This window comes from Micromys minutus (assembly GCF_963924665.1).
Source record: "Micromys minutus genome assembly, chromosome: 9".
In the NCBI taxonomy this organism is placed as follows: Eukaryota; Metazoa; Chordata; class Mammalia; order Rodentia; family Muridae; genus Micromys; species Micromys minutus.
Genome location: NC_137978.1, coordinates 33168871 through 33183687, shown reverse-complemented (window position 1 = coordinate 33183687; position 14817 = coordinate 33168871). Strand labels below are relative to the sequence as shown.

The following is a 14817-nucleotide window of genomic DNA, read 5'->3' as shown; positions in this document are numbered from 1 at the left end:
GTCTTTCAAGTGCTGGGATTAAAGGGATGTGCCATCATGTCTGGGTATATTGTGAATAAATGTCAGTATATTCTTTAGGTTATTTCTGTCCTCTTTATTATAGTGCTACAGTAAATAATCTTAAGCTCATCTATCTTTTTTGCACATGTTCAAGAGTTTCTCTTCTTGGGTGCTATTTTCAAATTGTTTTTGATATGAATATATCAAATATGTGTTCATATTTATGTGTATTTATTTATTTTGAGACAGTCTTGGCTGGTCTAGAATGTAATATGTAGGCCAGGTTGGCCTTGAGCTCACAGAGATCCACCTTTCTCTTTGGCCCCTGAGTACTATGATCAAAGTTATGAAATACTATGCCTGGCTTCCAATTTGTATGTTGTCAGTAATGATTCCTTATGTCCTTGTTAACTCTTATGGGTTATTACTTTTTAATTATTTACTTCCTGGGTTTAAACACCATTTTAGTGTTTTTTTTTTTTTAAATACTTATTTATTATATATAAGTACACTGTAGCTGTTGTCATACATACCAGAAGAGGGCATCAGATCCCATTACAGATGGTTGTGAGTCACCATGTGGTTGCTGAGATTTGAACGCAGGACCTCTGGAAGAGCAGTCAGTGCTCTTAACCACTGAGCCATTTCTCCAGCCCCATTTTAGTATTTTTGATTTTACTTATTTTTATAAGGTATGTGTGTCTGTGTAGGGGTATGTGCGTGTGAGCATAGGCACCCATGAAGAGGGATTGGATCCCCCTGCAGCTGAAGTATGGGCAGCTGTAGACCATACAGCATGGGTGCTGGGAGTGGAACTTGTGTCCTTTGCAAGAGCAGTAGAGGTTCTTAACCTGCTGCATCCCAGTGCTTTAAAAAACATTTTACTGTTTGTTTTTTCTCTTTTTCTAATTGATTGCTTGCAATTCTTTATATCATTTAGATATTAGTATGGAGAAAAAGCAGGCTTTGAAGTTAGATTTGAATTCTTTGTAGTGTAATAGGTTTGAATTTGAAATAAAATGACTATCTTAGGGCTGAAGAGATAGCTCAGTGGTTAAGAAGGATCAGAGAGAGATGTAACGATGGTTAAGAACACTGGCTTCTGTTTCCTAGGAACTGGGTTCAATTCCCAGTACCCACTTGGAGGATTATAACTACTTCTAACTTTTATTCCAGGGGATACAATGCTTTCCTTTGACATCTGGGACACTAGGCATGCATGTGGTACACATACATATGCGTAGGCAAAACACTTAAGCACAAAAACTAACATCTTAAAAGAGTGAATAGAAAAAGAAAACTGATCACCCTGAGCTGCTCAGTGGTGAGACACAGCAGTAGAGGATGAGTCTGCAGAGTGTGCTGTATTTCCAGAACAAGTGAAAAGGTCTATGGGAAGATGCTTTTAAAAGTGCCTCCCCAACCCTCATATGTGGACAGAGGGATATACTGTGGGACACACTGTGACTTACTACAGTTTCCATGATGAGATGATCTTCTATGTTTTTGTTGTTTGTATTTTTTATTTTGTGGGGGAGGTTGCAGGAGTGAAGGGCTGATATGAGGGGATGGGAAGGTGAGTGGGACTAGGGTACATGGTATGAAACTTACAAAGAATAAAAAGAAGAAAGTGGTTTCATGGAATTGGAGGAAAAGATGGCAGAGAGAAGCAAAACTAGAGAGACTGTAGCAGCTGGGTGGATGACTGGGGTGGGTTATAGGAACATGCATGGCTGCTGGGGACAAAAAAGCATGTCATTTTGGAGTAGAGTTGATGATCCTCATCTGCTGAGAGACCTGCACTGCCACTGGCCACTTCTGTTGCTGCCTGCTTGCTTGCTTGCCTGCTGGTCCTGCTGGGGTTCCATGAGTGAGGGCCCACAGCACTGCTCACAGGATGTAAGCACAGTGGTTTTGCCCAGGGAGCCACTGTGGTGGCTGATACTGAGGGCAGGGAGGTATGCAGTGGCCTAGAACTTTCACAAATCCTGCCTGCCTTCCCCATAATACATTGCCCAGCTGCAGGATCACTCTGACTTTGGGCAACAACAGGATATCCAAGATGAGTCTCAGCAATAGTCCAGAATTTAATGTTGCTTTCGAAACCTTGAGCCAGACCAATGACTCACTGCAGTAACTATTCGCATGTAAAGTTGTGTGATATCCACTAGTTTGCAGTGCCACTTCAGTAGTCTGTTGGTTGGGGAGCAGCACAAGTACCTGTTGTGTCAGAGAGAGGTGACAGGTATGGGAGTGTAGCCAGTGGACCAAGGAGCATGTTGTTGCCCAGTAGGGCAGAGCAGTGTACAGCAGCTTGGAGATTGAACAGGTTCTGCCCCTGATCTCGCTGCCCATCCATACAATTACCTCTGAGTAACAAGGTATTTGAGATGAAGAATGAATGGTTCATTTTCTGGATTAAGCCTCCTCAAAAGATCTCCATGCTGATGTCCTTGGTTCTACACTGCTGTCTAAGGTCATGTTGATGTTTGTGGTCTGTACTACTGCCTGAGACCGTGTAAATGGCTATGACAGGGCTATCAGAGACCATGTTGATGTCTGTTTTGAGTGCTATCATCCGAGGTCATGTAGATGTCTGTGATTCTGTGCTGCCTCGTGAGACCATGTTTATGTCTGTGGTCCATGCTGCTACTAGAAAGTATGTGGGAAGTCCGTGATCTGTGTTGCCACAGGCTGTATGAGCAAGAAAGCTTCTTTTGCCGTGGTATGGACAGTTGCAGGCTCAAATCTGAAAGAGAGACATTGAAGGCTTCTCTGGCAACCTGCCTTGTCCCCTTAAACAGTCCAGACAGGAAGCTATTGAAGAGAGTTCATAAGAATTGTGATAAAGATGCCGAAGTGTATCTCTCCACAATTCTTCTAGTGGCGGTGGGAAAGGACTCATTTATCTTTGAGGGGCTGTTCACTGGGAGTTTGACCATGCTTCAGTGAGTATAAGGGCAACACAAATTGGATTTGGTGTTTTTTTTTTTTTTTTTTGGAGGGGGGGTCAAGGAGGGCTCAAGGGTAGGGGGTGGGCCTTGGAGGATTGTAAAGCAAGTGTGATCAGGGTGCATTATATGAAATTTTAAAATAGTTTATAAATAATATATTATGTTGTGAGAAAAAAGTGAATTCAACCACATAACTTAAAATGTTAAAAAAAAAATTTAAAAGTTCCCCATTATATAGGGAAAAAAATCTCATAAGGCTTTGTCTGTTTTATTCTTTCATACTACTTAATTTCTTAGATTGCATTTTTCTCTGTAAGTTTTTTTAAGCTTTCTTATCCTTTTTATGAATTTTTATAGTTTTGATTTATGTTTTATATCATAAATATTTAAGATTCTTATTTGGAAATATTATATATTCTTATTTATATCATAAATATTTAAATTCTTATTCTTATTTGTTGTGTTTGTGTGGTTTATATGCTAGTTAGTGTAGGTGTGTTGTGAGGTCAGAGATAGATGTTAGCTGCCTCTTATCAGTTTTGACCTTTATTTTTTGAGACAAGGTCACTTACTGAACCCTAAGCTTGATTTGACCGAGTAGATGGCCAGTGAACCTCAGGGATCACCTGTCTCTGTCCCTGTTCATTGTTCATTCCTACCTAATGTGGGGGGTTGCAGTCTTGTAGTCTGGCTTTTTATTTGTTTGGTTTTTCAAGACAGTGTTTGTTTTTCTGCATTGCCTTGGCTGTCCTGGAACTTGCTGCATAGACCAGGCTGGCCTCGAACTCAGAAATTGACCTGCCTCTGCCCCTGGGTGCTGGGAATAAAGGTGTTCTACACCATGTCTGCCTGAAGCCTGCCTTTATATAGGTTTTGGGAATTGGAACTATTTCATCATGCTTGTGTAGCAGGCACTGCCAATTAAGCCAGCTTTCAGGCCATTGAAAATATAATTTAAAACCATAGGTTACAGAAGAAAAGGCTGGTGCATTTATCTACAGTATTCTTTTTTTTTCTGATTTTGTTGAGTTTCTTCTTGTATTGTTTCCCTTTTGTGCAGAGAAATTCCCTAGTCATTCTGTTAGGCTAGGTCTGCTATCAACAGACTCTGTTACCTTTTTAAAGCATATTTTCATCTCTATTGCTTCTGGGCTGACTTTTTTTCTCTTCAACATTTTGTAAGTCTACTTTTTCTGGACTCAATAGTTTTTAATGAGAAATTTGTCTTTCAAATGATTGAGTTCCTCTCAACTGCTTCATACTTTTCTCTTTGTTTATGCTTTTTCAGAATTTTTATTATAATACATTTGTTATGTTTTTCTTTGAGTTTATCTTGTTTGATGTTTACTTATTTTCTTGCATTTGTAGATTTATGGGTCTTTGGTACATTTGGAAAAAGTAACTGCTTATTCTAGTACCATCTCAGCTTCTTTTGTTCATTATGAAACAGATAATGTTAGACTCTTTTTGTTATAATAATAATACAGGTTCTTGAGTCTCTTTTATAGTTTTCAATTTTATTTCTCTTGACTGATCATATTGTATGTTTTCTATTTTCTGTTCAAATTCAGTTTCTTTTCTTTTTTTCAGTTCTAAAAATCTCCATTCCTCATTCTCCCATGGTTTCAGTATGTTGCTTTGGCTGTCTAGGAAGTCACTATGTCAGCCTGTGGTTGAATGACCCATTCACAGATTGCCTAAGATCAACAGAAAACAGATTTATACTACAGTTTGTAACAGCAACAGTACAGTTATAAAGTAGCAACTAAAATAACATTATGGTTGAAAGTGACCACAACATGAAGAGCTAGCTGCATTAGAAAGGTTGAGAGCCTCTGCACTATGCAGACCAGGCTGGCCTGAAACTCACAGTCTGCCTCTGCCTCCTGCCTGCTGGGATTAAAGGCCTGTGCTGCTACACCTGGTTCCTTTGGCTTTTAAAAGATATTTTTATTTTCTTTTATTGAGGGCTTAACATTTTTATTTGTTTCAAGAATATTTGTAATTGCACATAGAAGTATTTTATCAAGTGTATTTAAACATTGTTTGTTTTGAGACAGGTTCTCACATTGTAGCCCTGGCAGGCTTGGAACACACTGTGTAGACTAACTAGCCTAGCCTGAAACTCTCAGAGACCTGAAACTGCTTCTGTTTCCTGAGTATTGGGATTAAAGGTCTAACACATTATGCCCTGCATTAAGACAATTTTTTTTCTGACTTTTTTTGTTCTTTTGTGGCCTGTTGATTAAAAATATATTCTTGAGATTATGTTTTTATTTTATGTGTAGGGGTATTTTACTTGCATGTGTATGTGTATGTGTACCACGTTCATACAGTGCCTACAGAAGGGCATTGATTCTTTTGGAGTAGTTGTGAATTGCCATGTGGGTGATAGATTTGAACCTAGGTCCTCTGGAAGACCAGCTAGAGCACTTAACCACTGACTGTACCATCATTCTCTCTACCCCCTCCCTGCCTTTTTTGGGAAAGGATAGGCTGAGCTTTGTAGCTGAAGATCATCTTAGAACTTCTAATTCTCTTGCTTTTACTTTATATGACCTAAATTTATTTGTTTTTATTTTTTACTGTGCTGGGGATCAAACCCATCATCTTAGCTATGCTAGGCAAATGCTTTACCACTGACCTACCCCTTAAATTTCTTACTAAGTTGAATTGTATCAATTTAACTTTAATTGTATGCAAAATGTTTCTTTCCTTCTCCTCCTTTCTCTTTCTCTTCTTTCTTCTCCCCCCACTTCTCCCCCCACCCCCCCCAAGATACGGTTTTTCTGTATAACAGTCCTGGCTGTCTTCTGGCTTGCTGTGTACCAGGTTGGCCTCAAATAAGAGATCCACCTGCCTCTGACTCAGGTGCTAGAATTAAAGCTGCGCATCATCATTGTGCAGGTACCTTTTCTTTTTTCTTTTGTGTTTTTGAGATAGGTTTCTCTGTGTAATAGCTCTGGCTATCCTGGAACTTTGGCCTTCTGGGGTTTAAGGTATATCCCACCACACCTGGCTCCAAAACCTCCTTTACCCATGTATGTAGGTTTTTTTTCTCCAGATTGTATTTTTGTATGCTGTATATCCAGTAATATAAATTTTTAATTTTTGAGATGCTTTTTCCCTTTAAATCATGTAGATTAAAAAAAGTTGTCTGGTGCCATAACTGTAGCAGTAAGTACCTGTAGTTCTAGCTGGGCTGAGCCAGGAAGACAGTAAGTTTGAGATCAATTAGCACAAGAAACCTTGTCTCATAAAATGAAACACACACACACACACACACACAGAGAGAGAGAGAGAGAGAGAGAGAGAGAGAGAGAGAGAGACAGACAGACAGACAGACAGACAGACAGACAGACAGAGAGGTGTGATTATAAACTAGAAATGCAGAAATATTAGCCTTCATATTTGCCCATGTAAGTTGTCTTTACTGAGTTTTGATTTGTTTGTTATTTGTCTTTAAAGGAGTGCCAAGTTTCTGTCTTACTGTCCTTTCATGTTTACATGTGGATCTAGAAGTGGCAGTGGCTCATGCTCTTACCTAGCAGGTGAGCCTCCATGTGGTTGCTGGGAATTGAACTGAGTACTCTGGAAGAGCAGTCAGTGCTCTTAACTGCTGAGCCACCTGTCCAGCCCTTCAAGGATAGTTTTGATAGACTTAATTTCAATTTAACATTTTATCTTTTAGCAGCTTAACATTTTAAAATACTTTAAAGTTACATTTATTGATTTATTTGTGGTTATGTGTGCTATGGCATATGTGTGTGTTGGGGTCAGAAGACAGCTTGAGGGAATTGAATGAAATACATTCAAAATACTTTGTCCACATGTCTTTTGTAAACCTGTAAGCATGCTGAATAAGCAATAACAACTTCATTTAAAAATGACCATTTTAAAAATCCCTTTTAGTACTGAAACTGGCTAAGATAAGGACTTTGAAAAATATGTTTTTTTTTTTTTTTCCTGTTTGTTTTTTGAGATAGGGTTTCTCTGTATAGCACTGGCTGCTCTGGAATTCACTCGGAAGACCAGGCTGTCCTCTGACTGAGAGATCTGCCTGCTTCTGTCTCCTGGGTTCTGGGGTTAGTGGTGTGTGACACCATTGCTTAGTGTTTTGTTTTTCTAAAGATGCAGTAGCAGTTAAAAAAAAAATCCTAAAAATGTATATATTCACACACACACACACACACACACACACACCTCTCAATAAGGCATATCTAGAATGGTAATTCCAATATACAGTAAGATATCTTAAAATATGTTTAATTTTATATATCTACATATGTATATATACATGTGAACACCAGAGGCTTTAGATCTCTTTAGAGCTAGTTGTAGGCAGTTGTGAGTTATCTGATGTTGATGCTGTGAACTAAATTTAGGTCCTCTGCAAAAACTGTGTAAATAACTTCTGAGTCACCTCTTGCTCTGTTCTTGAACTTCTGCTGTGTAGATCAGGCTTGTCTTAAATTCAGATTAGTCTGTCTGAGAGAGAGGGCCATACTGGGATCATTATATCCTATATAATGACCATAGATTTTCTTATACTTAGTTATTTTCAGGAAATTTGGTAGCAGATTAAATTCTGCCCTCATTGTTTTTAATTAATTAACTTTTATTTAAGGGCCAGTCATGGTGGTGCAAACCTTTAATCTCAGCACTGGTAGGCAGAGTCAGGCAGATCTCTGAATTCAAGGCTAGCCTGGACTACAGAGGGAGTTCCAGGACCACCAGTGCTATACTTCTTGGAGAAAGTCTGTCTCAAAAGAAATACAAAACAAAATAAAATGGGTATTTTGCCTCCCTGCATGTCTATGCACAATTGTGTGATTATTGTTTACAGAGGCCAGAAGAGGGCATCTCATGTCCTGGAACTGGAGTTACTGATGGTTGTAAGTCACCATGTGGGTTCCTGGAATTTAACCCAGGTTCTCTGGAAGAACAGCCAGTGTCTTTATCTGCTGAGTCATCTAGACAAGCACTCTACTTATCTTTCTAGTTTCCGCTCATGCTACTTTAGACTCATAGTGATGATGAATTTAAAAAAGCCAAAATTTCAAATACATGAAATATGTGACTTGATTACATTAAATCAGTGTATTCATTAAAAACAAAGTAGAAAGTTTTACCTCTTCCTGAGATGTGAGAAAAGTCCAGTAAAAGTGAGATAAAAACTCTATGTAGCTTGTTATAACTGTTTTGTCCCCGTTATAGAGCTACTTAGAAAAAGATGCTTTTACATTTGGAAATTTTAACATCCTTTTTCTCCCTCAGGCCTTAACAGTAAGGTTAAAGAAAGGTAGATTGGAATAGGAGGCTAAGAGAAGTTAGATACCTGAGAATTTATCTTTAGTTATAGCACAACCTTCCTCTTTCTCCTTCTCTTTTTGCTTTGTTTTTGTTTTGTCTGAAGACCATGAATGCCTTGAACTCAGAGACTTGCCTGCCTCTGCTCCCAGCACTGGGAAAAAGCTGTGTACACCACACCTGTTTTTTTTTTTTTTTTTTTTTTTTGCTTGTTTGTTTGTTTTGTTTTTACTTCTCTTAACCTAGATTGAATTAAAATACACTTGGGGCTGGAGAGATGGCTCAATAGTAAAGAGCACTGCTAATAGCACCGGAGGAGCTACATTCAGTTCCCAGCAGCTCATACCTGTTTGTAACTCCAGTTCCAGGGAATCCAGCACTCTTACACATACATATAGGAAAACACCGATGCTCAGAATATAAAAATAAAAAACAATGCAAACCAAACCTTATATTAATGTTTTTATAAATTACCAATTTCATGATTTTTTTAAAAAAGATGCTTTTGAATAAAGTAGAGTGCCTGTGCATGATAGCAAAATAGCAGCAGGAATAAAAACTCCACAAAATCCTACTTAGGCTATATTTCCCACCTAGGGAAATCTACAGCCAGATTATCTTTAGGTGGGTCTATTTCTAATTATACAAATATTTTCAGTTATATATAAAATTAGCTGGAATACCAACTGCCACATTTTTTCAATACTTCCTCTTCCTCTGTTTTATAATTAGAAAAAACTGTTAGATTTTTTTATACTGACTCAGGATCTCTGTCTTGGATGACATTTATATACTGCCTTTTTGAGTAGCTTTCTCACTTCTTGACCACGGGATCGTGGGCTTGTCCTGCACACGTCTGGTAACATGAGGAGGCTCAAGACACCCTTTATGTGCATATTTCTGGCTAAGCCAGGAAAAGTTCCTTCCATCCCTTGAACAGTGGGGTATGTTCTGTTGATTTTTGGGGTGAGGCAATTATACCTTATGGAGGTGTTCCCCTTGTTACTTTCACCCTGTTGTGATGAAGAGGGAAATGCTGCTTCAGCATCTTTATGTCAGACACTCAAAATTTAAACTATGAAACACTGTAGTAAGCAGAAGTCACAGGAAAGTACAAAGTTAGATCCTGGAGCAGTAGCAGAAGACAAAGACTAGCAAATTAACAAACCGAAAGTTCTGAAAGAAAACAGAAATAAACCAGATGCTTGGAAGACAAGACAACTGGAGGGTTTGTTTTAAAACCCGCCATACTTGAGCTGGCTTGGAGGATAAAGGCATTTGTTGCCAAACCTGCTGGTCTGTTTTGATTCCTGGGGCTCACATGGTGGAAGAAGAGAACTGACTCTTTCAAGTTTTCCTTTGACTCATGTTCATTGGTGTGACTGTGGGGCCTCCATGTGAGTACTGGGAACTGAACCTGAGTCTTCTGCTAGAGCAGTAAACTCTTCCTCACTGCTGAGGCATTACAGCATATTCCCAAACCTTCTGTCTTACAGTATTTGGGTTGTTATCATGAAATACCTTAAAACAGTTAGTTTATATATTTTTTAACAGTTCTTGAGGCTGGGATGTCTGAGCCCCCAAAGTATTGGCAGATTTGGAGTCTTGTGAGCCACTTGATGTGTTCTCATGTGATAGATATGATGATGATGATGATGATGATGATGATGATGATGATGATGATAGAGAGAGAGAGAGAGAGAGAGAGAGAGAGAGAGAATAAAAAGATAAGCAAACTAAGCAAACAGAATTGTACTCATTATGAGTAAGTATATTATACTGAAATGTCCTAAGTTGTCTTGTGGGCTGATTTTTAAGAAATATTTTTCTGATCTACTCTTGCTTGTTTACTCAAAATACTTCAAATTAAACGATCAGAGGTATGTATATATCAGTGTTTACTGCAGTACCTTTTGGTTCAGTAAGAGGGGTCTACAAGTAGTGATACTTGCTGTCAATTTACATAATGGAAAGAGAATGGATTCCTGAGAGTTGTTTTCTGACCTCTACACATACACTGTGCATTTGCTTATCCCTCCAATAACTGAATAAATGTTTTTTAAAAAGTGGTACTTTAAAAAATTTATGTTTGTTTTATATGTTATCAGTATTTTGCTTGCATGTATGTTAAGTGCATGCAGTTCCTGTAGAGACCAGAAGAGAGCATTGGATCCTCTGGGACTGTAGTTAACATGTTTTGAGCTGCCATTTGGCTGCTGGGAATTGAACCCTGGTTTTCTAGAATTGCAGCTAATGTTCTTTTTCTTTTTCTTTTTTTTTTTTTTTAAATCAGATTTATATCAGTAGGTTCTCACTCCAAAAAACATCCACACAATAAACTCAGAGCCAATGATATTGATATAAATTGCCCACTTAGATAAGACAAATTGTCCTATAAGATATTCATAATTACCTGTGGCTATTTAAAACCACATGGGTCTGGTTCGTCCTCCTTCTCCTCCATCTTGGCTTCTTCTTCTCCCTTCTCCTCTCCTGTCTCTCAAAAACTCTGCTTTTTCCTTTCTTTTTCACTGTCCAACCACAGGCCTTGCCTTATCTTGTGCCTACCCTCACCTGCATATAGACATCAACCACACTGCTTTCAAGGGAAAACCATCAGTTAAGTTTAAATGCAGAAGGTGCCACACATGGATGGGAAAAGGCTTCCCTTAAACCATTCATCTACTGAATGAAAATCCTATTACCAGTGATAGGTTATCCCACCATGGGCAGTGCAGTGGTTTGTATAAAAGATGTCCCCTATAGACTTGGTTATTTGGGCACAGCTAATGTTCTTAACTGCTGAGTCATCTCTGTATCTAGCTCTAATGATACTTTGTAATTGCAATAAATGTTGTATGGATGATGTTTAATATAAAGTTCTTTAGAAAAGTTACTAAAGATTTATGTTTCACTTCTTTTTCATTGAAGGATATGGTTATTGGACTTAGTCCCCTGCTCTTCAGGAAGCTTAGTAATCCTGACATATTTTCACCTACTGGAAAAGCTAAACTCCAGCGACAACTTAGTCAGGATGATTGTAAATTACGGAGAGGAAGCTTGGCCAGTTCTCTGTCAGGTAAATATCAGACTTGTTTTTTAATGGAATGTGGGAAATGGGCATATTAGTATGTGTTTAACATATATAGAACCTGGGTTCAACCTCCAGAACCAAAAAAGTGGGGATGGGGATAATTGTGGGAATGTGCTGTTAATATATAAAGATATATCAGTTGACTTGCTATCTTGATAGCCTCTTCTTTGATATGTTTCCACAGAATATGGTAGGAAAGCCTGTTTTCTTTCTACTACTTCATAGATTCTCTGAATACTAGCCACCTGAGTAGCATAGATAGTTGTTAGCTAACTAGCACTCTTGGCTACTCCACAATGGTTTTGTTCCTTTTACAAGTTTATAGATTTCACATTCTTTTCTTAACACCCTTACCTTCCCATGGAAAAACCTTCTTGTATATGCTAGCCAAGTGCTCTGCTACTGGGCAAAATCCCATAAATCGTCCTGCCTCCTCTAAAGAAAAGACAATTATAAAATCCAGTATACAAAGTTAGTCCAGGTTGAAAACAGTTAAGACACGGTCAGCTTTAATCCATCAGTAGACCGAAAGGGGTATGGCCAGTAGGGAAGAGCAGTAGAGAAGCAATGCTGTGCTTCTTCCCAGTGGTGAACAGTTGCCATTTCTTTTCTTTCAGTTCTTTTTTGTCATGTTTCCCTTGGCTTTATCTTTTCACTGGTGTGCTGTCATTTTTATTTTACTATTTCTGCTCTAATTTTTCAAACAACTCTCCTCATCTTTTAAGAACAGTATTATCTCCTGATTGCCCACAATAAATTGAAGTTTAAAAAACATACTGATCTGTGTAACTGTGGGTGTGGGTGTATACCATGCTATATGTGCATGTGGGGACCAGAGGGCAATTTTTAGGAGTCGGTTCTCTCTATCATGCTGATGTGGGGGAATCACTGAAGTTGCCAGGGTTGGCTACAAGTGCCTTTACCCATGAGCCATTGTGATAGTCTCTTAACTAGAATTTTGAACTAAGGATTAAAAGGGAAAAAAACTAGCAGTTTGGTGGGGCACACACCTTTAATCCCAGATCTTTTAGTTTGAGGCCAGCCTGGTCTACAGAGCAAGTTTCAAGACAGCCAGAGCCACACAGATAAACTCTGTCTGGAGAAACCAAAAACATATACAGAAAGAAACAAAGAAATATAAAAAGAAAAACAAAACAAAATAAAACTGAGTAAGTATCCTTGGCTAGCCTGGAACTTGCTCTGTAGACCAGGATCACCCCAGAGGTCATGGAGATAGAAGCGTCTGCATCTCCCTTCTGAGTGTTGAAGAAGGCTCGTGTCACCAGGCCCAGCAGTTGTTTCCACTATCCGTACCACATCTATCTTACACTTTGCTGGGAAAACTGAGTTTTGTGTAACTTGATTTCAGGAAGCTTTCTTTATTCTTACATAGCTTGTACCTTTCTTTTCCTGGTTTTGTTAATTATGGTCTACCTGTCTGCTTTCAATCTTTTTCCCTGTCTGTCTAATCTAATCTCTCCTGTTGCTTAGTTTTTATATTTATTTTTTCTTTTTAAATATAATTTAAAAAATGTTATGTGTATTGTTGTTTTACCTCCATGTCTGTGTGAGGGTGTCAGAAGCCCTGGGACTGTAGTTATAGGCAGCTGTGAGCTGCCATTTGGGTGCTGGGAATTGACCCTTGGTTTTCTGGAAGAGCAGACAGTGCTCTTAACTACTGAGTCTTCTCTCAAGTCCTCAAAGTCATTCTGATTGTGTTTTTGTTTTGTTTGTGATGCTGCCTTGGTTATAGGGCTTTGGTGAATAGCGTATGCTGTTCTCAGACTCAGTGTGAAGCCTTGGCGGCTCTGACAGTTCTGCCTTCTCATTCTGAGTGTTGGGATTACATGTCATCATGCCAAGCAGATTGTAGTCATTCTCAATCTTTATTTTCTCCCCAAATTTTAATTTTCTTTGTTTGATTTTCCGAGGTTGTTGTCCAAATGAATTGGATCATATTTTGTTTGCAACAAAACCAAGAAAACTCTAAATAACTCAGGTTTTGTCATGTACAGGAAGAGTCTTCAAGTGAACTGAGTAATCAAGATAAAGCCAATGGAAAGTCCAGTGAAGTTATAAGGGAAGAGTGTGAAAAGAGTAGGAGATGAAGCCAGAAAGATACTCTAAATTTTGGAATTTTTGTTTTAAAGATTTATTTATTGTAAGAGTGCTCTATCTGCATGTAAACCTGTATGCTAGAAGAGGGCAACAGAACTCCTAGATGGTTGTGAGCCACCATGTGGTTGTTGGGATTTGAACTTAGTACCTCTGGAGGAGCATCTGTGCTCTTAATCTTAACTACTGAGCCATCTCTCCAGCCCCTGAATTTTTAAAAAAAGATTTATTTATTTATTTATTTATTTCATTTATATGACTACACTGTAGCTGTCTTCAGACACACCAGAAGAGGATATCAGATCCCATTACAGATGGTTGTGAGCCACTCTGTTGTTTTGGGGAATTGAACTTTTGACCTGTGGAAGAGCAGTCAGTGCTCTTTTTTTTTTTTTTTTTTTTAAAGATTTATTTATTTATTATATCTGAGTATGTACACTGTAGCTGTCAGATACACCGGAAGAGGGCATCAGATCTCATTACAGATGGTTGTGAGCCACCATGTGGTAGCTGGGATTTGAACTTAGGACCTCTGGAAGAGCAGCCAGTGCTCTAAAGCGCTGAGCACAGTGAATCCGGTGAGAACAGTACAGCTTCAGTATTTGTCTGTGAAACTACAAGGCTCAGACTTGTTTTGAATAGTATTTCTTCCACTATTGCACTTAGAGTAATTGGCCTTAGAAAACTCTTTAAAGACTGCTAACTTAAGTGTTACAGTGAGAGATGCTTGTGAATATTATTGAGACTGAATATATTCAACTCTCTTTAGTATCCCATGTGTACTTCTTATCATCAAGACATTTAATTTGGACCTGTCAAATTCTTACATGGATATATATGAAATCTCTTGTTTTGTGTTAATATTATTGTGTTCACCTGGTAGCATTGCGTTTGTATCTTTTTATTCATTTGTCAACATATAATTACATGAATGATTTCTGCCATTTGTTTGTAGGTAAGCAGCTGCTTCCTTTGTCCAGCAGTGTACACAGCAGTGTGGGACAGGTAACTTGGCAGTCTACAGGAGAAGCATCAAACCTGGTTCGAATGAGAAACCAATCCCTTGGACAGTCTGCACCTTCTCTTACTGCTGGCTTGGTAAGTGTAAAGATTTTGGGTTGCCCTAGGAAGTTTTGATCTTCATTTATAATTGATACTTGTTCTATAATCATTGATATTTATTCTATAATCATTTTTTAAATTTTAGTAATTTCTTAAAGTGAACAAGATTGAAATTTTAATTAAATAGGTTCTGATCTCTTTATAACTTGTATTTTATAACTTGTATAACTGATTAGTGATTATCAAGAGGATAATTAAGTATATTTGTAATTTTCTCTCTCT

General features: G+C 38.3%; 1 protein-coding gene across 5 annotated transcripts in view; it reads left to right on the top strand.

The window, feature by feature from the left end:
- MAST2 (microtubule associated serine/threonine kinase 2) overlaps positions 1-14817 on the top strand; it is a 142803-nt gene that overhangs the window by 13217 nt on the left and 114769 nt on the right. For all 5 annotated transcript variants that reach the window (XM_080921516.1, XM_080921514.1, XM_080921512.1 and 2 more), the window contains exons 2-3: positions 11196-11343; positions 14429-14571. In XM_080921516.1, coding sequence (XP_080777642.1) covers positions 11196-11343; positions 14429-14571 — 291 coding nt within the window. The remainder of the gene's footprint in view (positions 1-11195; positions 11344-14428; positions 14572-14817) is intronic.